The sequence below is a fragment of the Molothrus aeneus genome, chromosome 16, assembly GCF_037042795.1.
Source record: "Molothrus aeneus isolate 106 chromosome 16, BPBGC_Maene_1.0, whole genome shotgun sequence".
Classification (NCBI taxonomy): Eukaryota; Metazoa; Chordata; class Aves; order Passeriformes; family Icteridae; genus Molothrus; species Molothrus aeneus.
The window spans coordinates 2,731,600-2,756,973 of record NC_089661.1 but is presented as its reverse complement, the minus strand read 5'-3'; the positions used below and the strand labels follow the sequence as shown (position 1 = coordinate 2,756,973).

The 25,374-nt window shown below is 58.7% G+C and overlaps 2 protein-coding genes across 2 annotated transcripts; one reads left to right on the top strand and one right to left on the bottom strand.

Moving 5' to 3' along the window:
• Window positions 1-1,636: 1,636 nt before the first annotated feature.
• PERCC1 (proline and glutamate rich with coiled coil 1) lies at window positions 1,637-3,943 on the top strand. The gene is made up of 2 exons (XM_066561247.1): window positions 1,637-1,662; window positions 3,216-3,943. Exon 2 carries the CDS (start codon window positions 3,248-3,250, stop codon window positions 3,941-3,943), a length of 696 nt encoding a protein of 231 aa, XP_066417344.1. The 5' UTR covers window positions 1,637-1,662; window positions 3,216-3,247.
• A 656-nt stretch (window positions 3,944-4,599) lies between these two features.
• On the bottom strand, window positions 4,600-25,125 carry CLCN7 (chloride voltage-gated channel 7). The gene is made up of 25 exons (XM_066561064.1): window positions 24,947-25,125; window positions 17,925-17,996; window positions 17,286-17,357; window positions 16,989-17,054; window positions 16,236-16,368; window positions 15,752-15,861; window positions 15,014-15,094; window positions 14,494-14,556; window positions 13,747-13,830; window positions 13,530-13,623; window positions 12,563-12,627; window positions 12,031-12,147; window positions 11,665-11,719; window positions 11,114-11,174; window positions 10,523-10,661; window positions 10,188-10,281; window positions 8,750-8,919; window positions 8,388-8,439; window positions 7,547-7,674; window positions 7,319-7,404; window positions 6,721-6,853; window positions 6,569-6,628; window positions 6,055-6,231; window positions 5,873-5,953; window positions 4,600-5,742 (listed from the first exon to the last, which is right to left on the bottom strand). The coding sequence occupies exons 1-25, from the start codon at window positions 25,073-25,075 to the stop codon at window positions 5,656-5,658; spliced, it is 2,409 nt and encodes an 802-aa protein (XP_066417161.1). The 5' UTR covers window positions 25,076-25,125; the 3' UTR covers window positions 4,600-5,655.
• Between the last annotated feature and the right edge of the window lie 249 nt (window positions 25,126-25,374).

Sequence of the window (25,374 nt, the reverse complement as noted above, 5' to 3'; positions counted from 1 at the left end):
CTCCCCACACCTTGTCCCACACCTGGACCTGTTCGCCAGCATGGCCAGACCCTCCCCAGCTGCCCAAAGGGTCAGCGCAGCCCTTTCCTCCGGCCGGACTGACCCTGTGGGAGCTCTCCCCATCTCCTGCACTGCCTGGGGCAGAGGTGCCTGGGGACAGCAGAGGGAGCTGCCTTTCCCCGGGGATCAGGGTGGCTGTCGGTAGCCATGCCAAGCCGTGCCAGTGCCGAGCCGTGCCGGGCGGGTGGGTGACAATGGCTGACGTCAGGGAGCAGAGCGAAGGGTGCCCGTGGTTAATCAGCTCCCATCCGCCGTGTTTGCCCAGCAGGGCCCGGGTGGCCGCTGCTCACGCCCCGCTCCGCCGCTGGGAGTGTTTGGAGAGAGGAGAGGGAGCTCTGCGGAGCCGGTTCCCAGCCCTGCCCCCGCAGGGAGCCCCAGGGCCCGGGGAGCGGGTGGGTGACAGCCCTGCCCAGGCGGGGACACTCCTCTCGCCAGGGCTCTGCACCCTGCCAGGAGCTGGGGACCCCTCTCAGCACTGCAGACACCTCAGAACACGGTGCTCAGGGCAGGGAGGCTCCGAGGGAGAGACCAGGAGCTGTGGTCACCCCAAAAACAGGAGAGCACGGCAGCTCTGGAGCAGGGCTGTGGCTGTCCCCAAGCCCAGTGGCCGGTGTCCCACTCCCTGAGTGTCCCCAACACCTGTGACAGGGTCTGGTGCTGTGCCAGGCCCCTGCCATCCCTTCAGGCTGTCCCATGTCCTCTGGCCATCCTGTGTCCTGGTCACCCTGCATCCCCAGCCATCTGTGTCCCCTGGCCCTGTTCTGTGCTGCCCCAGATGACCCTGCTGGCACATCCTGCTGCCAGGGCAGAAATGGCACCTTTGGCACAGCCTGTCCGTGAGCTGGCTGAGTGCCATTGTCACTGTCCTCACAGGGGAGCCACGGGCCATACTGTGGGGTGAAAATGCTGTCACCCAGCTCTGTCCCTGCCAGGGGACTGGCCCAGACACTCTCCACATGGCATGCCCACCTTTGCATCCACAGGTTCCAAAACCCCTCCCAGGGCTGGTCAGGGAGCCCAACATCCATCTCAAAAGGGCACAAGGCTGGAGATGAGTGCCCTGAACCTGCACGGGGGTGCTGCAGCACTGGGAGGTACCCCAGAAAAAGCTTTGCCCACTGCAGTGGCAGCCCCTGTTTGCAGAGGCACGGCTCGATACGCAGTATGTTCTTCAGAAGATCCCTACTCCAGGAGTCAAAATAGCATGAAATTTAATTTTACGCCTATTTGACAAAGCTTGATTTCACCTCCAATCAGCAGGGAGATAAGAGCCCTCGGCACAAGTGTGCGGGCAGTTTGGCAGCTGGGGCTGCCGATTTAATAGGTGAATTTACAGGGACAACACTTGAAAATCCCCTGGCGAGTGAACCATTAAGGTGAGCCCTGCCTTCCGTCCCCGCGTCCCTCCCCGCGCCGCTCTCCCGTTGCTGGGCGCTAAAGCAAACCCCAGCTCTGTTTACCGAGTCTACTATTACAATACGGCTACCAAATATTTGCCAGCCGTCAGCTCGCTGCTCCGCTATAAATACTTCAGGCCCAGGTGGAGGGCCGGGCAGGGGGAGCGGCGCGGGAGCCTATGCATGGCCGGGCGGCAGCGCCAAGGTGAGTGCGGAGCCGCTCCGGGCGATGCCCTCCGGTCCCGCGGGTTCCTCCGGCCGAGGGTGGCGGCAGGACAGGCTGGGGTGGCCCTGCTGCCCCCTCCCCGCAGCCCGGAGGTGAGGCTGAGCCCCCACAGCCCAGCCCGGGGCAGCACCGGGGGTACCGGGGTGGGGACGGCACAAAGAGGGACACGCAGAGATGGCAAGGACGATCTTAGGCTGGGTGCAGGTCCCGGCACCGTGCTTGGTGTGGCAGGGGCAGGTCTGGCTCCCCAGGATTTCAGGCTTTGGTCCTGCCTTGAGACCCTCTCAGCATGGCCTGGGGTGTCGTGCAGCAAGGCAGGGCTGGGGACCCTTCAGCACAGGTAGCACGAGCTGCAAAGGGGCCACATCCAGCTCTGCTAAACCCAGCTGTGGTCAGAGCCCACCAGGCCAGGGCAGGGCAGGGCAGGGCAGGGAGGCAGGGAGGCAGGGACGCTGCACCAGGCTCAGGTTGGCCCTTTCCACAAAAACCTGGGCAGGAAAGAGAGGGCTGGGGACTGTCCCACGGAGCTCACAGGCACCAAGACAATGCACAGGGCCAGGGAGGGAAAAGGGCAGAAGGGTGGGACAGATGGACCATCTGCAGAAGCATGGCCAGTTTCCCACTCACTCAGAGTTTGTGAGCCCAAGAGGGGTGCAGGATGGTGTGGGGTAACCCCACCACGAATGGCAGCACCCACCATCCCCCTGGGTGAGCTGAGGGAAATGACAGGGACCCTCTGCCAGCTGAGCAGGCAGCAAGGGGCCTGAGACAGGACTCTGTCACCAGGAAAGCCAAGGGGCCATTGTGTGGGCAGGGCATGGGGCTCTGGGGCCCTGAGCTGCAGGGTGGGTGCTGAGCCCCCATTCACCTCCATCCACAGCCCCAGGGTGAAGGGGAGCATCCCTCTGCCCCACATCCCCACTGCCCTGCATCCCATGACTTAGTGTGGACATCCATGTCCCACAGGTCAGTGCAAACATCCTTGCTGCCCCATGACTTAGGGACATCCCCACTGTCCCACACCCCATGGTTTGGTGGGGACATCTCTGTTGCTTGATGTCCCAGGGTTCAGTTAGACTATCCTCACTGTCCCATGTCCTGTTGCTTGTAGAGGGATGCCATCTCTGCTACTCCATATCCCACGACTCAGGGTTATGCTTCCATTGCCCCATATCCCATGTTTTGGTGGGGACACCCCTGCTGCCTGCTGTCCCAGGGCTGAGTGGGGCTGTCCCAGGGGGAATACCCCCACTGCCCTCTTTCCCACAGCTTGGTGGGTACATCCCACACCCCGTTATTTGTGGGGGACATCCCTGCTGCCCTGTGGCCCCACCTTGACCATGGTGTGGCACAGCACGGGCTGCTGGGCTCCCAGGGCTGCTGGGCCAGGGTTGGTGCCAGGCTGTGTCACCCTGACCCCGCTGTCCCTGTGGCCCCACCTTGGCCATGGTGTGGCACAGCACGGTCCCCTGGGCGGTGTGTCAGGGCTGGTGCCAGGCTGTGTCACCCTGACCCCGCTGTCCCTGCCGCAGGGTGACTCCCGGGGGTGCCTCCGAGCGCTGGCATGGCCGCGGGTGTCATCCAGCCCCTGGCCGAGCTGCGGCTGCCCTCGCCCTTCCCGCACGGCCTCCTGCTGCCCACGCACCCTGAGCCCGACTTCCCCGACCTCTCCGAGGAGGAGGAGGAGGAGGAGGAAGAAGAAGAGGAGGAAGAAGAAGAGGAGGAGGACGTGGAAGCGGTGGAGGAGAGCGTGCGGCCGGAGCTGGCCGGTGTCTCCAGCACTGCCGAGACCACTCTGCGTCTCCTCAAGTTTTCGGAGCTCATCAGCTGCGACATCCAGCGCTACTTCGGGCGGCGGGGCCGGGAGGAGGCGGCCGGGAGCCGCCCGGTGCCCGGGGACTGCGGCTCGGCCCCGAGCGCCCCGGCCGTGCCCGAGGCCCCGCGGGGCAGCGCGGGGGCCGTGCACAGGCTGGGCCCGCTGGCCGAGCTCTTCGAGTACGGCGTGCACCGCTGCCTGCCCGGCGGCAAGAGCCAGCGGCTGGAGAGGAAGTACGGCCACATCACCCCCATGCACCGCAGGAAGCTGCCGCCCTCCTTCTGGAAAGAGCCGGGCCCCGCCGGGCTGCTCCACACCGGCACCCCCGACTTCAGCGACCTCCTGGCCACCTGGACAGTGGAGCCAGGGCCGGAGCTGCCGGGCGCTGGGCGGGAGCTGCTGGGCCGCCCGGGGCTGGAGGCAGAGCCCTTTGCGGGGCTGTGACCCCAGCGTGGCCCCGGTGCCGCCACGTGCCACCCGGTTAATGATAAACCCGGTGGCCCCAGTACCAGCACCGGGGCACTCGGAGCGGCCGGCTCGAAGCCGGTGATGGGACGAGTGAATAAATGACTCCCGCCAGGCAGCAGCGTGTGCGGTGTCCTTTGCCACCCGCCACTGTGCGTCCCTGCTGGCAGAGACAAAGGGCCACCACGGCTTGGCAGCAGCGGGAGGAGCAGGGCAGCGCGGAGCCGGCGGGAGCCAGCAGCCCGTGTTTACTCTGGGCCCAAGGCGGTGGATCCCATCCCTTATCTCGGCCGCGCCAGGGCAAAGGGCGAGCGGGGCCTCATAAAGCACCCGGCAGTCAGCACACGGGGGACCCAGCGCTGCCCTGGGGACCCGCTGTGCCCTACAGCGCCCCTGCCCCAGAGCAGGGCTGGCTCTTCTTCCCCATGGCCTGGTTGTTACCAGGGCCCAGCTGAGGCATCCTCTGCTTTGTATTGATGTTGAAAGGGAAAAGAAGCTGGGAAGGGGCAGCCAGCCCCTGCCTTGAGCCCAGGATGCAGCCACCCCCACCCCCCAGCCTGTGCCCTCCCAGCAGCAGGAGTGGGGACAGGGCTCAGTTCAGCCCTAAGGGAAGCAAGAGACAGGCAGCACCACACTAAAAGTACAAACAGACTTTATTTCAGCACAGATCCTGCAGTCAAAAGCCTCTCCAGGCACCAGGTGAGGAAGGGGCAGTCCCAGGGCAGGGGGCAGGGCAATGCTAAGGAGAGGAGCAAGGATGGGGGAAGACAGGAAAAGTGAGGTGCCAGGGCTGGCTTTGCTCCCACCCCCGGCCAAATCCAGGACTGGTGGTGAGTTTGGGGTGCCTGGAAGGGCCCAGGCTGCTGGAAGGGGCCAGAACATACCCCAGGAGTGACTCTAGCTCCCGGTGTGGGAGCAGCAGTGGTGGGAGGACTGCAGGAGTGGCAGAAGGGCACAGGCTGCAGGACCAACATCTCCCCCGTGCAGGCAGCTCTCCCCTCCCCATCCCTGCCCCAAATCCCAGGGGTGTCTCCCCACACATGGGTTGGGGTCAGAGTGCCTGAGGGAGCCAAGAAAGAGCCAGAGGCAGCAGCTGCAGAACCAGGGGAGCCCTTTTATTGCACAGCCAAGCAGGGCACGTCCCCCTCCTCAGTGCCAAGGAGCAGGGAGGCAACCCCAGAGCTCAGCCCAACCCAGCAAGCAGGACCACAGGGCAGCAGGGAATGGGGGCCTGGGGGGCAGGAAGGAGCCCCAAGGTGTCCCCTCTGCTCCTCTCATAGGCCCTGCAGCCAAAGCTTGGGCAGGGACAAGTCCCAGACAGCCCAGACTGGGTGGATGAGGCAACAGAGGCCACGTGCGGTGTCAGAGAACCGTGCCCAGCTCAGTAGGGCAGCCCTGCTCCCCATGGAACACTCCAGCCTTCACCCAACCATCAAGGAGAGCCTATTCCAGGAGCTAACAGAGCCAAGGGTGAATTTTGATCCCTCAGGGAAGCAGAGGAAGGGGTGACAAGAGGAGGCAGTAGACGTGGGAAGGCAGCAGCAGGCAGGAGGGCCAGGGCAGCACAGCCATGGCAGTGCTCCAGGCACTGTGACACCTGCAGGGACTGGCCCAGTCCTCTCCCCACCTCCTGCAAAAGGGGGACCCCAGCTCCCAGGGGCTGGGGCACATCTCTGCTGGGCCACGCTGCCTCACGTCTGTGCCAGAGAGAGCTCCTCCAGGCCCTCCTTCCCCAGCCGGTACCTGGCGAGGTCCTTGCGGGTCACCATTCCCACCACCTGCCAGAACAGGGACAGGGTCAGCCTGATGTGGACAGGGAGCTCACAGGCTCACACAGAGCCTGGGGACAGCGTGTGCCTGTCCCCTGGAGGAGCCCAGGCTGCTGGGACACAGCGAGCAGGGACTCACCTCGTTGCGATTGTCCACGACCACCAAGTGCCGCAGGCCCAGAGCTCGGAAGAGCTTGAACACCCGGGGCAGGGACGCCTCCTGCAAGGCAGAACGGGCTGGGGGGGCTGCAGCACCCCCAGGCAGCCCCCACTGGCCACCCTGACCCCTGGGGGGCTGTCACAGGGGTCCCTGGGCGTTACCTGGGGCACGGTGTAGGGCGAGGGGTTCATGAACTCGCTGAGGTCAATCATGCACTCGCGCTCGTCCTGGGAGACGTGGATGGACTGGATGGGGGGGAAGCGGGGGTAGGCGTCCCGGAAATCCTTCAGCTTCAGCCGCCGCTGCACCAGGCTCAGGTTGGCCCTTTCCACAAAAACCTGGGCAGGAAAGAGAGGGCTGGGGACTGTCCCACGGAGCTCACAGGCACCAAGACAATGCACAGGGCCAGGGAGGGAAAAGGGCAGAAGGGTGGGACAGATGGACCATCTGCAGAAGCACAGCCTGTTGCCCACTCACTCAGGGTTTGTGAGCCCAGAAGGGTGCAGGATGGTGTGGGGTAACCCCACCACCGAATGGCAGCACCCACCATCCCCCCGGGTGAGCTGAGGGAGATGACAGGGACTCTCTGCCAGCTGAGCAAGGCAGGCAGCAAGGGGCCTGAGACAGGATTTGGACAGCAGACACAGCCCAGAGTCTCCAGGCAGCATCACCCACCTTGTGCTTCAGCAGGACGATGAGCTGGGAACGCAGGATCAGACCCCGCAGCCCGGCAACCTGCAACAGGCACTGTGTGTGAGGGTCCCCACTGCAGCCAGCCCTCGGGGGCCACCCCAGCTGCAGCCCCTCCCCAGGGACACCCAGCCTGCCTGTGTGGTGTCAGGGTTGCTCTCCACCACGGGGAAGCCGTTGTGGTTGGAGGAGGTGTCACTGAGGATGTCCACGACCGTGCCCACGCGCTCGATCCTCCGCAGGCAGGTGACAGGAGTGCTCATCACCTCCCTGCAGGGAAAGCTCTGGGTGAGCTCAAGGCAGCACACGCTGAATCCTGCAATCACACACTGGCTTGCTGGGAAGGGACCTATAAGCTCCTCTCATTCCAAACCCTTTCCATGGGCAGGGGCACTTTCTACTGTCCCAGGTGGCTCCAAGCACCATCCAACCTGGCCTTGGACAATTCCAGGGACCCAGGGGCAGCCACAGCTGCTCTGGGCAACCTGTGCCAGGGCCTCAGCACCCTCACACCCTAAATATCCTCCCTAACACACATAACTCCTCAGTGCTGCTGCTTCCTCTGTCCCCAGAAGCTGCCAGGAGAGAGGAAGGAACACACTGCAGATCACATCCCTGCTGGGGAAGAAGCTGACTGGCTACCAGGGGACAGCAGGTTCCTGCAACCTCCACTCCCAGCTCAGGCCAACATTGGGCTCCAAAGGCTGCTGCCACAGCCATGCCCAGCCCACCTACCTGGCTGTGAGGGAGTGGGATGTCACTGGGGCCTCCCAGTGCAGGAAGGGGACACTTTGCAGCTGGATGTGCATGTCATACAGCCCCTGCAACAAGAGACAAGCCATCAGGAGAAGCCTGGTGAGGTGGCAAAGGCCACAGCCAGGCAGCAGCTCATCCCTTAGAGCGAGCACATGCCTGTCCTGGCCCCCATGGCCCCCCAGCCCTGGGGAGCACAGCAGCCCTCACCTCCACAAAGTAGTCTCCCACAATCTTTGCCGTCATCAGCACCAGCATGATGGGGAAGCCATAGGTGACGTTGCCTGTTGCCTCCATCATGATGACAGTGAGACTCAGGGTCATCCGCACGATCCCGCCTGCCAGAGGCACCCAGGGGGTTTAGAAGGGCAAGGAAACACAGAGTGAGGGCATCACAGAGCACCTGAGGGCCCTGAATCTCCCAGTGACCCCCAAGTGACCCACACAGAGTGAGGGCTGTAGCCATGATATTTTCTGAAAAATCCTTTCTTTAGGATTTTTTCTCTTGAGAAGCTGAGAGGCTTCAGGAACAAAATGTAAACAATGGTTATCTGCTGCTGTGGAATGGAACAAGTGGATTTGTGATTAGTCTCATGTAGCTGTTTCTAATTAATGGCCAATAACAGTCAACTAGCTCAGATTCTTTGTCTGAGACACAAGCTTTTGTTATTATTCTTTCTTTTTCTATTCTTTGCTAGCTTTCTGATGAAATATTTTCTTTTATCTTTTTAGTATAGTTTTAATATAATACATATCATAAAATAATAAATCAGCCTTCTGAAACATGGAGTCAGATCCTCATCTCTTCCCTCATCCTAAGACCCCTGTGAACACAGTGACAGAGGGCATCACAGAGCACCTGAGGGCCCTGAATCTCCCAGTGATCCAGGACTGCCCCTCCAGGGGTGAGCCCAGCCCTCACTGTGCTTGGCAGGGTGATGAGGAAGCTGACAGCCAGGCTTCAGCTGGGAAGGAAGCTGTCAGGGAAGCAGGGAGTGCTTCTTCCCATGACATCTTTCCCCCAACCAACACTGTGCCATGGGGAACTCACCCAGCTGTGCAGCAGCTCCCATCAGGGCGTATTTCCCAGGATCAGCCCAGATCTGAGCACAGGAAAGAAAAGGAGCCAAGTCACCTGCTGGCTCCAGGGCATTCAGAGATAGTCAGCAGAGTCCTGGTCCCCAAACCCCCTCCAAAGTGGGGAGAGCTGCCTGAGGCTGCCTGAACAACCCAGCTGCTGGCAGGGCTCCACTGGGAGGTGGAGAGGTCCAGACCCAGCTCATGAAGACATCAAGCAAGGAGCCAGCCCAGTTCAGAGCTTTCAGCCAGCTCCAGGCACGCTGTCTGAGCATGCCACCAGCCCAGCAGCGAGGGAGGAGGGCAGGGTGCCAGGGCTGCCCAGGCAGGACTCACCGAGCCCTTGGTCAGGTAGGACAGGGAGATGCCAAAGAGCCTCCCCCAGGCTGCCCCGATCAGCAGGGAGGGGATGAAGACCCCTGCAGACACTGTCAGGCCATAGGTCCAGCAGGCCAGGAAGAAATACATCAGTGTGAACATGCCCAGTGTCATGGGGTTGTAGGAACCTGGGGTGGGGACAGAACAGAGTCAGTGCTGGTCCCACAGCCCAGGGGACACTGTGATGGGCTGTGGCCATGGATCAGGCAGCAGCAGCCCCACAATTCACTCCCAGCAGAGAGAGCCTCTCTTCTTGGGCAGCACCTCCGGCCCTGGCAGCACAGGTACAGCCTTTCAAACTGGCTGTTCAGGTTATTTCTGCCCCCTCCACCACCCCCCTCCACCAGCAACTGTTGTTGCTCACATTCAGCACCCCCCACCCAGCCAGGGCCATCCCAAGCCCTCACATCCCATTCCCCCATTTCATGACTCGTCCCCTCCCAGCCCTGTGGTTCCCGGACTCCCATGATGAATTTCAAAGCCCCAAGGGAGGGACAGCCAGGGCTGAAGGACAAGGTTGGGAGGACAGAATCCCACTGCCAGCTTTGGGATTAACTGAGCAGGGCATGTCCTGCAAAGTCCCTCCCATCTTGCAGCTCCCACAGCAGCTCCAGCCAGTGCCACGCTGTCCCACAGCACAGGCTGTGCCACCTCAGTGAGACCCTGCTGACCCCACAACCCTGCTAAGTGCTATTTTGGGATTGCTGAGCAGCTCAATCTGGTTTAAACAAGTACTTTGCAACCCCTCCTTCAGACAGAAGCCTTGAGCCAGGGAGGAGCCAGCACTGCAGGAGCAGCCCCAAGACACTGGATGGTCATCTTGGTCATCTCCTGGCTGCAGGTGGCCAAGCTGCACCCCCTGGGCTGAGGATCTCTGCTCCCCACCCAATGTGCAGCTGGGCACAGAACTCAGATTCCACAGCAGGCAGAGGAGATGCTGGGGTTACACCAGGTCCAAGGAAAGTGGAGCTAGAACCTGGGAACCAAACTGCATTTCCCAAGCAAATCCAAAGCCCAAGATCCACCTCCACAACCTGCCCAGAGGGTAAAGTCATTATGGGGCAAGTGGCCCTACTAATTAAGAAAACATCCCAGTGACATTTCCAGAACAGACTTCAGACAGACAGCAAGGGTCAGACATGCTCTCACACAATTCAGAAGCAGCACAGCCTGCAAATGTGCACGACCAAAACCAGGTCCTTGGCCCCACAGCCCTTAGGCTGAGCTCCGAGGTGCCACCAGGCACAGCACCCATCCCTCCTCCTTCCCCCACCCTAGCACAGTGTTTTGTGAAGGCCTCAGGGGCTGATCATGCTCTGCCTTGACCCAGCAGTGGCCAAGGCACACATGGACCCTCTCTGCTGACGTTCAAGGCCTCCCTGCTGGGTGCACTGACCTGGAGGGTCATGGAAGAGGCTGACAACGCTCTTCTCAGGTGTGTTGAAGAAGGCAGTGGCCATGGAGTTGTACTCTCCATCAGCACAGAAAAGCTGAAAAGGCAAGATAAGAAAGGGTTAGAAGTGGCAGGGAAGGCTGGGGCACGTGTGCCAGCGAGGAGGCAGCTCTGGGCAGGGAGGACACCTACAGCATCCTTGGGTCTCCAGCTCTGCCTGCACTGGAGGGCATCAACTGCGAGGCGCAGTGTCCCAAATCCAGCAGGGCCTTGTCTCCCTGCTGAGCCCCCAGGTTCAGGGTGCCCCCACCCTGAATGCATTCTACATCATGTCCTACCTGCAGGGGATATGCCACAGAGCTCCCCTGGATGGGCTGGCAATCTCTGGAGCAGTAAATCATGACAAAGCCCACAGTCGCTGTCACTGCTGCCACCAGCATGGCCTCTACCACCTGCAGGCAGGGCCTGTGGATGTACCTGTGAACACAGGAGTGACAGTGGCACCCAGGGGTGTGGGCAGCACCAGCACAGCCTGGCTGGGCATGTCACATCAGGCACATGACAGTCTGGCTGCCTCTGCTCCCTGCCCAGACCCTGCCACGCTGTCCTGCTGCTTGAAAATGGCTGGGTCAGACTGGTCTCAGTAGGCTTTAGCAGCTCTCTCCCTTTTCTTAGTCCTTTCAGAGCACATGACAGTCAGGTCTGCAGTGTCTGCACCTCTCTGGGCCCTCCAGTCACTGGAGGGAAATATTTGGCAGGGTCAGAGCAGTGCAGGTCACAGCCACAGGCAGTGAGAGGCACGTGGCACCTTTCAGGAACTGTTGTTGCTCACATTAAATGAGAGATTACAGCCTTGCTTCATGTGGGAATGCCACTTTGAGGGAATGCAGAACCCACATCAATCCCCTTCATTACCTGTGGGCTCTTACCTGATCCGGAACATTGTCAGCCAGTAATTGAGGGCATTGAACAGGGCCCCGAGGATCCCACCTGCAAATGGGAGAGAGGAAAAGCTCAGCATACAGGGCCCAGGCTGCCCACCACACAGGGAACCTCTGAAGATCATCCACAACCCATCCAGAGTGACCAGCAGCACATGTGAGTGCTGTCCCTGCAGGACCTGTCACCAAGAGGAGCCTGGCACCAGCACAGGGGCCAATGTCACAGTGCTGGCACCAGGCAGGCAGAGGACAGGCCAAATCCATGGGGATAAGGGCAGCTCACATGGCAGCAAGGGGCTGCCCAGGACTGCAACACACTGACCCTGCTCAACATGGGTTAAAGGGGCTTGACTTGCTCCTAGGGCTGGGCCAGGATCCAGCTCTCATCCCTGCATAAGCCCCACAAGCAGCCTCTGTTCCAGAATTTAATGGATTCCCCATTTTCCCCAGGAAACTGGACACCAAAGCTCTTTAGACCCAGACAGAGAACAGAGGAAATTATTCAGACAAATCAAATGGAAAGAGCAGCATTCTCTTACCAACCACTCCCATAAAGATGAAGATAGGAATTTCCTGGATTGTGTATCCCATTTTCTACAAGCAAGAAAGAAGTGGGTTTCACATCTCCTAGCCCATCTGCAGTCCCACAGTCAGTGACTGACTGCTGGGACAGCACAACTCTGCCCCAGAGCTGCCCCAAAGTGTCCCCTGAACATCCCACAGCCTCCAGAAATTCCTTCTGCTGGGGCTGGTGGAGCTGAGATCTGGCCAGACCCCACTGGCTGCTAAGGCAGAGCCTGCCTCAGCCCCTGGGTGAGATTATAGACAAATTGATGTCCCCAAAGCTGCTGAGGGCTGTGTCCAACCCCTCCCCAGAGCCCTGCATGGGGAATACTTGTGCCTACCTCACTGTCAAATCTGCCAAAGTTGATGAGCCCAGGGCTGGAGAGATCCCAGGCATTGCCGTGGTAAACGCTCAGGACAGAGTTTAGAGTGAAGGTGGAGATCATGGAGGCAAAGAACTGGAAGGAGATGCAGCCCAGAGTCACTGCCAAGTTCCCCCAGCCCCAATTCCTCACCACATGCTCCATACACTACCCCAAACAACCTCCAAGGCCCTTGGGCAGGGCTTGGTGCCCACGGTGTGCTGGGGACAGGAGGTCACATTCCCCATAGTGGCACTCTGGGCAGCTCACACTGACCAGAGTCTGGCTTCTCCTTTTGCCTCTCTGTTGCCCTGGGGCACAGCCCAAGGCAGCTCCCTTGGAAAGGAGCTCAGCCAGGCCCAAATCCAGCCCCTGAGGAGAGGGCACAGGAGGGGAGCTGGGATGCTGCTCCTGGAGCAGGGGTGTCAGGAGGCCTGGGGCTGCAGGGCACCCAGAAAAGGCAACGCCTCACACCAGACCCAGCAGCTCTCCACTGTTTTCCAGCACTTACAATTCTCCATGTCAGGAACTGGTTCCAGAAGGAAGCCCCTTCCTCCAAGCTGAACAGGACACCCCCTGCAAACACAAGATACAACATCTACACAAGGGGCACATGCCACAGCCCCTTGGCTCCAGCACCAGCCAAGCACCCAGGCCATGTGTCCACACTGCCCAGACCCTGTCACAGGCAGGCTCACCAAGCCATCACTGAGGCACTGACCACAGCAAAGCCCCCCACTGCCATTCTCCACCCCAGGGAGGCAACATTTGGGATCTGGGCAGGGCCAACACCTGCACGGCCTGGCAGGAAAACTTGGAAGGCCCCTGCAGTGCCCCATGCAGATCCCAACAGCTGCCTCCAAGCAGGTGGGAACAACCTCCTGAGGAAATCCATGTCCAGGCACTGCTCAGTGCCAGAAAGCATCAACTCAAATTGAAATTGAACAGACTCAGGACAATGTCATCAGTGAAGTTCAAAATACTAGACTAGAAATTTCAACATCAAAAATACAAGCAATCTCACCCTAGAAATATCTAAAATAGAAGATGACAGAACAAAAAATCAAACCACAAAATATACAGCTGCAAAGCAAAGTCAACACCTTACAAAATTACAGCAGCTTTTAAAAGATATCATTTAAGTTCAATCTGTTTTAAGAATTACAAATTATAAACTTACTCCACTTTTGAACATACCTAAGAGAAGACTATAACATCAAATCTTCAAGAACTTTGACCTTTAAAACTCAAAAAACCTTAAAAAAATCACTGAAACTCTTCAAAAAAACCCCAAACACATCGCTGTACTCCAAAAAAACCCTTTTCCCTCACAGTGTTAAAAAAAATACACCTTTACAATCTCATATTTCAGCAAGACTCTTCTGTAAAAAAACCCCTTGTTGATATAAAATAAAAATAATATAAAAATAAAAAGAATATTAAAAAATCCCTTGTAAATAATAAAATAAGACACGCACCCACGGGGGCACCGAAGGCGGCTGAGACGCCAGCGGCAGCTCCAGCTGACACAAAATCCCTCTTCTCTGTGTCCCTGCGGAAGTACTCGAAGATCTGAAACAGGACAGAGGGCACCTTCAGGGCTGAGCCAGGGCATGACAGGGATGATGCCAAGCCACCAGTGGGAGCAGCACAGAGGGGCACCTGCAGCACAGCCCCTGGGAGCTCCACACCAACCTTGAAGTCTCGCTTTAAGGACGTGGATCTTCCCTGGGAGATGCCAGCAGCAATCACGGATCCAGAGTGAATCATGGGTCCTTCCTAAGGGCCAGAGAGCACAGTCAGACTGGGGAAGGAAGAACAGGCATTGCTGGATGCTGCTCACCAGCTTGCAGTCCTGAAGCTGGATTGGGAGCATTTCTCTCAGGGAAATACAGACCTTGAGATTTTCCCCCTTCCCATCCTGGAGGTGTTCAAGACAGGTTGGACAGAACTCTGAGCAACCTGGTCTGGTGAAAGGTGTTTCTGCCCATGGCAGGGGTTTGGAATGAGATGATCTTTAGGATCTCTTCCAACCCAAACCATTCCATGGTTTTATGAAATCCTTATCCTAGCATCTGCCTCCCTTACCCACCTCCTGTGGAAACAAGTGTTTCCCTTGCCTGCCTTCAATCCCAGCCTGCCAGAAAGGTCCCAATGGGGCACCCAACTCTCCCCCATCTACTCTTTGCAGGGACAGCCACTGATGGACAGGGGCTGCTGCTCTCTGCCCTCAGCCAAGCCACACACAGGCTGGCACGGTGGCACCACATGCCATAGGGGCTCCCCAAGCCTGGCAGTGCCAGTCACCTTGGCCAGGGAATAACACTGGGAAGTCACCACAGCGCCCCCAGCACCCCGTCCCCAGCACAGGACCGGTGTCAGGCTGTGACACAAGTGCCAGCAGCAGGGACCAACAGATCAGCAGCACTTTGTGCACATCACCTTCCCAACAGCCAGGCCGCCGACCACCGAGAGGATGACCCCGCAGACTTTGATCACCAGGGTCTGCACAACAGAGAAGGACACAGCATGTCACAGGGGTGGCAGAGGAACAGAGAAGGACACAGCATGTCACAGGGGTGCCACACAACAGAGAAGGACACAGCATGTCACAGGGGTGGCAGAGGAACAGGGCCATGGCAGCCACAGGGGACACAGACCCAGCGGGCCCCAGGCATGGGAGGAGCCAATGAGCCCAGGGAATTTGTGATTCTCATCCCCCCCACTGTGGCAAACAGGGTTGGTCAATTTTCTTCTTGGCCAGAGCAAAAGTCTACCCAAAGCTGCTCTTCCCAGTGCCATCTGCTGGTGCCAGGGCAGGAGATTTAACCTCTGGACACTGGGGAGGAACAGCTGTGGAGCTGGGAGTTCCTGCCAGCTCCTGCTGTGCCACAGGGTGGGCAGGGACCACTCCAGGACCACACAGTGTGCCCAGGCCATCCCAACACCTCCTGCTTCCTACCTTGAGCCGGACAACATGTGGAATCTTCACGCCATTGAGGTAACATTTGATCTGGGGAATGCCACTGCCAGCTGCCACGGGCTGCAGGGAGCAGGGAGAGCTGTCACACACAGGATGGGGACACAGCAGCCACCTTACCCCTGTCACACAGCACACCCTCAGGGTGGCTCTGAAATGAGGCCAAAGCTTATCAACAGGCTCTGGAGATGGGCTTGAGGGAGACACCCACTCCCTAAGGGCAAATGTGCCAAGGAAAAGGAGCTGGATGGGTTCCTGGGGACACTGAGGTGTTCCCCACCCAGTCACAGCTACAGAAAGGTCACACTTGGTGGCCAGGGAGAACAAAGGCAAAGCCACAAGGAAGGCAGTGTGGATTAGAGTGATCAACAGGGAGTCCCAGACCCTGGCTTGTCCTCCAGAGGCACCCAGCCAGACTGGTCAGTGCTGGTGCTCAGGTACACCCAACACAGAGAGGCTGAGCTAGGGCCAAGGCTTGGGAGAGCTGCACCCCCGCCCAAAGCTGGAGCACAGCCTCTGTCCCAGGCTGCCAGCACATCCCAGCAGCCTGCCAGCCCCACAGAACCCCCCAGCACAGCTGGAGCCAACACCGAGGAGCTGGGGCTACCAGGAGCCAAACTGGCAGAAACACATTCACTGGTCACACAATTTCACATTTTTTGTGGAAACATGACCCTGCTTTGCCCATGTAAAGAACCCAGAGCAGTTCCAGACTCTTACCTCTATGAAGGCAACGATCAGAGAGCCCACCATCACCACACTGGCATTCAGGGTGGCCCAGAGTAACAGGGAGAAAGAGAGGCCTCCTTTGGCTGTGAACTTGTCAATGTCTGGGGCAGCAGCTCAAGGAAAATCCAGTATTGCTTGGGTACCACCCCTCCCACCACAGCACCTCACAGAATCACAGGGTGCTTTGGGCTGGGTGCCACCTTAAAAACCATCCAGCTCCACCCCCCTGCCATGGGCAGGGATGCCATTCACTAGACCATGTTGCTCCAAGCCCCTGTCACTTGGAGGACCCAGAGCAGCTGAAATGAGCCTCCTCTGTCACAGCAGTGCCCAGGCACAGCTCAGCCCTGCAGAGCAGCAGAGTCTGTGCCACCAAACTGGAGCGAGGGAGCGCTGCCCTCTGCCCCCAGGACCCCTGTGTCACAGCTCCCAGGAGATGCCAGAGGTCCCAGCTGGCCATGCTCTGTGAGGATACTGTCCTTCACCACCCGGTACTTGAGGCCAGCCAGGTTCTCCACCACGATGTCGATGAAGCAGGCGACGAGGCCGGTGAGGATGCCGATCATGGCGCAGATCACCCAGCGCTTGATCTCCACCGTGCGGAAAGCCTGAGGGGCAGGAGCCCTCACAGCCTGCTGCCAGCCAGCCTGGCACCCAGGGCACCCCAGCACACCTGCCACCTTCCCCAGCACGCTCCCAAGCCTGGGAAGCTCTGAGGAGAGCCAGGGAGCACCAATGCTGGCTGACCCAGCGAAGCCTGGACACAATTTACTCATTTTAAGCAGTGCTCTTGTTCCTCTGTGGGATCCCTAAGGTGCTTTTCCAGCTTGACTGCCTCCGTTAGGCCCATCCTCCTGGGGTTCCTGCTGTGGCACTGATTCCCAAAGCCCCCAGGGCAGATGTTTCACATGATTCCAGAAGTTCCTCTGCTCAGGGACCTGCCCCATGCCACCAGGCAATGCCACCATGTGCACCCAGATTAGCTCCCATTCCAACCCCCTCATGCTGGTCCTTGATCCTGGGGTTTCACAGCTTGTCACCAGCTGGTCAGTGCCCATAAACCCATCCAGTGCCCATAAACCCATCCCCAGGTTGTGCTTAAAGCCTTACCTAGGCTTTAAGCACAACCTCCTCTGGTCCAGAGAAGCCCCCAGCAGCCAGGCAGGGGGAACAGCTTCCCTTGTCCACCCCAGCTGAGATGATCTGTGGGCAGCCCAGCAAGACTCACCGCATGGTTTATCCTCCTCTCCTCCTCCAGGAATAGCTGGTTTTCACTGTTGTCATAGTCCAAGCTCTAGTTTGGGAAGGGGAGATGCTGTTATTGTCTAAGACCAGGTGAAGAGACCCCCATGTTGAGGAGTGCTGCCCTCTGCCCCTCACCCTGCTCTTGTTATCATTTTCCTTCCACCATTCCACTCCTTCTGCACTGAAACCACCCTCATGGGGCAGCTGTGAGCCCTGGCCCTCACAACTCACCTGCTGCACCCCAGAGGGCAGACAGAAGATGTGGCAGATGGGCACCTACCTCATACTTGAGTGACAGCAGCTTCTCATTGTGGGGGATCTCGTTGGGACGCTGCCGAGGGACCTCTGTCTCCTGTGGGATGTGATGCACAGCTCAGGATGGTCAGGTCAGAGTCCAGCCCTCCCATCCACATGCAACTGTTGGTTTAACTCCTTCTGATGCTCAGGAGATGCACAGAGGAGTGCAGGTGCAAGCCGCCTGGCAGGCAGGGATGTGGGATGCTTTTCCACCACTTGGTGGATGTGTGGGATTTAAGGCAGCTGGACCAGGGGTGCACCCTCACCAAGCACCATTGCCACACTGACTGGCACTGAACACAAGCAACTCCATGCCCTGGTGGAGGGCAACCTTTCACCTCAGCAGGAAATTCCTTAGGCCAAAAGCAAGGAGCTATTTCAAGCAAACCCATGTTTTTGGGCAGAAACCAAATTCTGTTTCCCAAACGCCTTTGACCGTTCCCAGCTCCGAATTAGGGCATTTCCTGAGGATCCCAGAGGGGCCCCTGGGCCAGAATCAGCTGAGGTCACCCAGCCCAGGAAGACCTGAACAAGCTGAATGTGAAGGAGGGAACAGCAGCAGCTGTTACTGGAGGAAGGGAAGGGGTCCCAGTAACAGGGGGCCCCTCTCTGTGCCACTCACCAGCTCATGGGTGTCCTCATTGAGGTCCACATTGCTCAGCTGCCCGATGCGCAGGAAGGAGGAAGGAGTGAACTGAGGAGAGAAGGGGAAATGAGGTCAACTCCTGAAAGCTCTTCAAATCTCTCAGGAGGATGGAGCAGGGCTGCAAGATGCTCGTGCTCTGCCTCCCTCACTGAGCTCTGCCTGCCCCCCAAAACGCAGCACCCTGCACTCAGAGGACACACCGAGGAGGTGGCATCCAACACCCTGGAGGGAACCAGAGGCAGCAGCAGCCTGCCAGGGTTTGGGTGAGCTGCTCCAACCTGTCAGGAGGCAGAGCCAGCTCACCTGGGGAGGTGCCAGCAGCAGTGGCTCACTGGGGACTGGCCACCACCAGCCCCTGGCACGGAGCCGTGCTGACAATCCTGTGCTGAGCAGCACGTTCCACACTGCCCTGGGGCTGGGGAGGGACAGAGCCCCTGCACAACCTGTCACCTGCACAGCCACAAGCTCACCACGACGTGCCCTCAGCTGCCAGGCCCAGCCAGCAGCAAGGGACAGCTGAGGACACGTCTGGCTCTGCCATCTGCTCCACAGCAGTGGTGACCAGCCAGGAGAGGAGCACATCACGTCAGCTTGTCAGTTTGTCACCCCCTGAGCAGCTGGGACCAGAGTGACAGCCAGGCTGGCTGCCAGCCAGGAGACACAGCAGGAAGTGGGCACACTGCTCCTGCACAACCCTGGGGACTCTGGTGTCTCTCTGAGCCAGCCCTGGTGTGATGCTGGGAAGCAGCAATTGCATCTCCCTCCGGAGAGCAGCTTCTCCTTTCACTGGTGATCACTCGGGGTTTTTACTGCCAGTGCAGTTGCACAGCACGGGAGTTTTTTGACTTTTTGGGCACCTCTGTCTCCTGGATGACACCTCTGTCTCCTGGATGAGGCAAGCAGGGGCTTGGGCTGCAGCTGAGCAGTGCCACAGGGGGACCCAGCTGGAGCAGGCAGGCTGCTGTCACCCCTCCAGCCCCACAGGGATGCACAAGGATCTGAGCACTGTCCCCAAGAACAGCCCAAACACCATTCCTCAGCATTAAGATCTTCCCCTCCAGTGCCTCACCCCTCCCCAGCTGCCAGGTTAAAGAACTGGAGGATAAAAGAGGGATGGTGAGAGCAAGAGCAGGGCTCTGGCCTGTTGGTGTCTCTCTGCTGGCAGGTCCCAGACCCAGCCCCTCGCTGCTTTAATCCCCACGATCCCGTCTGGAACGTGAGGCCAGAGCTGCTGGGAGCCCTGCACTCACTGCAGAGGAAGAATATCCCTTTGTGTTTGCAGTCTGACCTATTTTCCCATTTTTCCCTCTGCTCCACATTCCCCTTCACTCCCTGACCTGCAGATGGGTTCTGCCCCAGCTTCTCAAGCCCTCTCTGGTGCCCTTTAGCCCCCAGCAGTTCCAGCCCCCAGTGCTCCATGCTGCCATTGCCACACACTGGTTTGGCAAAACCAGCCTGGGCTTTGCTTCTGGTCCCTCATAGCTCCACACTCCCAGTGGAAAGGATCCAGGTGGAGCCTTTTCCCAGCAATCAGAGCAGACCACAGTGGATTTCTAAGAGCTGGGAAGCTGGGAGGTGCTGTCACCTCCCTGAATTTAGGGTCATGAGCTGGATACAAGAACTGCCTGTTCCAGTGCCTGCCAGTGCCCAGCTGCTCTGGAGGCAGCTGAGGTTCCAGCCAGGCCCTCACCAGCCCAGGGAGAGGGAAGGACACATTGCAAAAGAACACACCTGCACTGGGACTGAGGAAGCACAAGGATTTAAGGCTCCTGTAGGTGCCACACATCCAGGCAAGATCAAGGAGATGGAAAATGTCACTCATGCCATGTCCTTGTGTCCCTCAGGCAGGACCAGCCCTTCAGGGAAAATTCTCCTTCTCTTAGCAAGGGGGTCTGCAGACACACCAAATGTGGCTGAACCAGTGACATCCCACCCTGTTCCCTCCTTCCCTGTGCACAGAGCAGTCAGGGCACAGCAGCTCAACTCCCCATTGACTGAGCATCAGCAGGACACAAGGACAGATGCAGGGAAAGGAGGTGCAGTGGAACCTGAAGCTGAACTTAGACAAGCAGCACATTTTTAATATCCTCCCCCTGAGTCCGGGCACCCCTGTGGCATCTGCAAGCAGAGGCCTGGCTCCTGTCTCACCACCACAGGGATCACATGCCAGGAGGGCAGGAAAGAGCTACTTCCAGCAGCACCCAAGAAAGACAAGAGAAAAAGGAGAGATTCAGGCAGCCTGGAGCCAAGAGAAAAGGTTATTTGTGCACAGCTCAAAGACTCACTGAGCAATGCCCTCCTTGGGATGTTTTCAAACTCAGCCAAGGCAGCTGCTGATCCTGGGGACGTGTGATGTTGGTGTGACTGTGCTGTGATTATCTGCACATAAAAGCATGCACTGCTGCCAAAACCCAGAGGGCACAGAGGGGTTAACAGCTCTCCTGCCCCAGGAGAGGCTCTGGGACACTCTGAGCCTCACTCTGCCAGTGGCACACGAGCACCCAGCCCTCAGCCCATTTGGGTGGTAAAGGTAATTTCATCCTTTCATCCTGAGCTCTGCAAAGAGATGTCTGGAGCCTTGGTCTGAATTAAAATTAGTTATCATCAGTGTTAGTGGGCAGGAATGTTGGCAGGCAGGGCTGCTCCTCCAAGGGACCTCACCAGGCTGCAGGGAAGCCCTCAAATGCAAGAGAGGCAAATACAAAGCCCTGCACCTGGAATGGAGGAGTCCCAATGGTCAGGAAGTAGCTTAGTTGAGAAAGTCTTGCAGTGACCTGGTGGGTGAGGGAAGAGGTGTCAGACCTGGAGGGGAGGTGGCCAACCCCCTCCTGGGGGGTGCCAAAGCACTGCCAGAAGGTCTGGGGAAGGGATCCCACACCTCCACCTGGCACCTGCAATAGCACACCTGGGACTTGGCATCCAGTTTGGGCTTCCTGGGACAGAAAAGGCACAGAAAGTGACCTCAGCAAGAGAGTTAGGGGCTGGAGAACATGGCAAGATACACAAGGAGAAGCTGGTGCTTCTCAGGGAGTTCTTCATGGCATCTCCAGACACCCAACAAGGGGTTACAGACAGGACAAAGCCAGACTTCCCTGAAGCTTTGCATTGATGGGACAAGGAGCAGTGGATAAACTGCAGTAAGGGAACTTCTGCTCAGATATCAGAGCCAAACATTCACCCTGTGGCTGGTGACACACTGAACTTGGGACCAAACGGTGCAGAGTAGTTCCCAAAGCTCCTCGGGGTGTGTCCCTCAGGGATCTGCTCTGAGCAGGGGCTGGACTGGAGCTCGTGGCTGTGGCCCCCTCAGGGACTCCTGAGCTCCTCTTCCCCTTTGTCATGCTGGCACCCACTCTGAGACCAGCAAGAGCAAACTGAGGATCAACCTCAACATGAAAAAAATCTAGCAGAAGATCTCAACCACCACCTTCCAGTCATGCCCTGGATGCATGATCTCCATGACCCAGGCCAGGCTGAGGGTTCCCCAGGATCCAACCCCAGCTGTGTGCACAGTGACCAAGCCAGGCCCCCAAACATTGCTCTGGAGAGCCATCAACAGGGAGTGTCTGCCTCTGCTCCACAGCCCATTTCCACAGGGATGAGCCTGCAGGACAGGACCCAGCATGAGGAGAGGCCCCTGGACACTGTCCCTTGTCACCACCCCGTGCTCAGTAAGGAACTGGCAGCACGTGACTTTGCGTTATCGATGAGATAAAGCCCAGCACAGACCACAGAAGCTGTGGGAGGGAAGGAGGAGGATTTCCAGCCCCCAGGGCCCCTCTTGGCTTCAGAACACTCTGCCCCTCGTACCAGCCTGGGTGGAAGACTCCAGGCTGTGTCACTGGTGTGTCACCAGCACGAGGACCCTGTCACTGGCTCTGTCAGGGAACAGTGGAGATGAGCTGCAGGGCTTTTGAACCCCCCTCCTCTGACACACAGCCACAGCTGGGACAGGCTTCAAACACACCCAGCATCATCCCCAAAATGCCTCACAGCAGGACAGAACAGGGCTCCTCACCTCCAGGCTCACAACAGGGGAGAAAACACCCAGACTCTCCCCAAGGTGTCACCACTCGGCTTTTGCTTCCAGGCTCCTGCTGCCACTGCCAGGGCACAGCTCCTGCTTGACCCTCACCTCCACCAGGATGGGAAATGCTGGCATTGCCCTGGCCTTTCCCCTGGCACAGGAGCACACAAGGATGAGGCACTGCCACAGCCCCCGATAGCTTGAGCAACCTGCAGAAAACTTCCTGAAGTTCCCGTGCTGGGGGAGGCTCCTGCCACCACCCCAGGGCAGTCACCTCCAGGCTCACAAGGGCAGGCACAAGCAGCCTCTCTGCCAGCAACCTGGGGTGTGCAATCTGCAGCCCATCTGCCAGGAATCAGGGCTCACCCAGCACTCACACTTCCCTTTTTCTGCCTCCTCCCACCAAGATTTCTTGACTGGCCACTTTTGTGCACCTCGTTACTTGAGATGGAAGAAAATGAGACCAGCAACATCCAGAGATGCAGGATAAACACACAGGGGCTAAGAAGGACACCCTGCCCAGCAGCAGCCTGGTTTTCGTGATGGTGAGCCCTTGCTGCAGGCACCCTTTGAAGCAGGAGCTTCAAACCAACCCCAAAGTCAAGGCACTTCAGCACAAATATCTTTGATGGTAGCGAAGGAGAAACGTTCCTTCACAAAAAATGGCTCATGATGGAAATTGGCTGCTCTTACTAACATTTTCCACCCACTTCCCAGCCTGAGAACCACCACACGTGGCTGAGGAGAGGGACAGCCCCCAGCAGGCACAATGCTCAGAGACACAACTGCCTCTCACCCCTTGCTGTGCTCCAGGCACCAGAAAACCCTGTGAGAGGATGAAGGCTTGGCCAGCCCAGCTGGCCCCAAGCAGAGCAGACCTCAGGGACAGGCCCCTCACACCCCTCCACAGCCACAGGGGTGTTTATCCAGCCTCTCCTCACCTCCCACCCAGCAGAATTCCATCTCAGTCCCTCTCAGCTTGGAGCTGCAGCCCCGTGTTTCCTCTGGGTGCCTTAAGATCACTTTCATTTCCATTTAACAAGCACGTGACAAAGGGAACGAGTGATGTTAGGGGACGTTTTTATTTTATTACCACAACCCAGGTTTAAATCTCCCCTGAGCTAAGCAGCCCCAGCCTCTCTTTATCTCTCCCCCAAAGCTGTCCTGCCTTCCTGCTTCAATCCACACAACTGAAAGTCATCTGGGGCACAGGGAAAGGCACTGCCCAACACCAAAATACAGCCCCAGCCCTGCAGAGACACCCCAGCTGCCACTGCCAGGGGCACCTGTGCTCTGGAGCTCCAGCAAGGTGCTCCCTCTCCTCCTGGCCAAGGAAAATGCCGCTAGTGCCATGTCACAGCTGGCACCTGAGCTGCCTGCACTGTGACAATAAATGACATTGGCAGGGCTGGGCGTCCACCTCCAACTGCCCCTGCTGCAGCAGGCCTCAGGCACTTCTTCCAAACCACCAGGAAAAGCCTTCTCCAATGACCCCCAGCCATGAGATCTGGTTAATCCCTGCTCTAACACCCTCCAAACCCCCAGAACTCCCCATGTACTGTAAATATACGAGGTCCTGTTGCACTGCCAAGCAGAATTCCTTTTATTTTCACCCCAGAACAGCTGCCATGGCACAGCTGCCTCCTTGCAGCTGCCATTCCCTGCTCCCAGAGCACTCACAAGGCTCTCCCAGCCTAACGAGCCCTGCATTTCCCTCTAATTAGCCCGATGTTCTGACTTGCCCAGGAGCAGGGCAGCACAGAATCGTGCTGGGCCAGACAACCCTGCTCACAGCTGCCACAGTCTGGCACTGCTCCTCCCTATCTAAGCTCAGGCCTCCCAGAAAACTTTCCACAGGGAATTCTAGGATGTCACCTGGAAGCAATGCCTGTCCCACCTGGTGCTGGCACAAAGTGCTCCATGGTCCCACTCTGCCCTCCCATCCACAGCCCAGCCCAGCACAGCCCAGCACCCTCAGCTTCACTCTGGAACAGCTGCTGAGTGCCTCAGTTTTCTTCACTGAGCTGCAAGAGGGGGAGAGAACACCAGGCAGGTGGCCTGAGGGCACACTGGAGAGAAGTTCTCCTCACTTAATTACCCCAAATTAACTTGGAAGGAAAACTGGAAGGAGAACTTGGAAGGAACTGGCCTCCCTCTGTGACAGGCCCACCTCGGACCTGCTTTTTGCCAGAGTAGCTCCATCCATCCCACAGGACACCCTGCACCACTGCAGTGTTGGAGGCTCTCGTGTCTGAGTCCTACCTGGTGATCAGCAGCATGTCAGGCATCAGGCTCTCACAGAAAGACATTTTTAACAGAAATTCATTTAGCACAAATTAATTTTACATGGACAGATACAGACAGGACAAGGGGGAATGGCTTCAAATGAAACAAAAGAAGATTAGATTAGATATCAGTAGGAAATGGGGGTGGGCAGGCCCTGGCACAGGGTGCCCAGAGAAGCTGTGGCTGCCCCTGGATCCCTGGAAGTGTTCAAAGCCACACTGGATGGGGCTTGGAGCACCCTGGTCTAGTGGAAGGTGTCCCTGCCCATGGCAGGGGTAGAACAGGATGGGTTTTAAGACCTTTTCTAACCTAATCCACGCCGTGATTCCCTGAATGAGGAGCAGCCCCAGCGGGCAGGAGCAGGGCCCTGCTCAGTGTACGGTGCTGCTGCCAGGGACCGTCCCAGGGCGGGGGAGCAGCAGGGATGGAGCCGGCTGGGCACTGACTCAGCCCCAGCTCAGTTTTTCCCCCGTGAGTGCCCCGTGCCCCGGCCATGGCTCCCCCCGGCCCGGCCGGTTCTGCTTTCCCAGCCCGGAGCGACCCCGACCGCCCCCGCCCAGCCCCGGGGCAACGAACGCGGTTGAACACGACAGGGGAGGGGGCGCACACTCGGCCCACAGCCCCGGCCCGGCCCTCTCCGTGCTCCCTCCGGCGCGGAGCCCCCGCTCTCGGGGGCGGGACCCACCTGCCGGCCGCTGCCCGCCGCACCCGGGCCGCTACCGTTGAGCAGCGGGGTGGTTTCGCCTGCACGCCCGTCCTCGTCGTCGTCGCGGTCGCGGCCGGACCAGGACACCTTCTTGGCGACGTTGGCCATGCGGGGCGGGGGCGGCGGCGGCAGCGGCTGCTCCGCCGGGCCTGCCCCGCCGCGCGGTCATGTGACCGCCGCCATCACGTGCCCGTCAGGGCGGCCGGAGGCGCCCCGAGGCACCATGGGAGTTGTAGTTTCGGTGGGGAGGCCGCGCCCGGAGCCGCGGCGGGACGGGACGGAACGGAACGGAACGGGATGGGATAGGATAGGATTAGGACAGGACGGGACAGGACGGGACAGGACAGGACAGGACAGGACAGGACAGGACAGGACAGGATAGGACAGGACAGGACAGGACAGGACAG

What these genes read in the sequence shown, in the direction of transcription:
- PERCC1 (XM_066561247.1), top strand. Translation starts at nt 3,248, where the DNA reads ATGGCCGCGGGTGTCATCCAGCCCCTGGCCGAGCTGCGGCTGCCCTCG.
- CLCN7 (XM_066561064.1), bottom strand. Translation starts at nt 25,075, where the DNA reads ATGGCCAACGTCGCCAAGAAGGTGTCCTGGTCCGGCCGCGACCGCGAC. An exon ending in ATGAGGACACCCATGAGCTG is followed by an intron (nt 17,358 to 17,924) that starts GTGAGTGGCACA and finishes CACATCCCACAG; the next exon opens with GAGACAGAGGTCCCTCGGCA. An exon ending in CGCCCTACACCGTGCCCCAG is followed by an intron (nt 5,954 to 6,054) that starts GTAACGCCCAGG and finishes TCTGCCTTGCAG; the next exon opens with GAGGCGTCCCTGCCCCGGGT.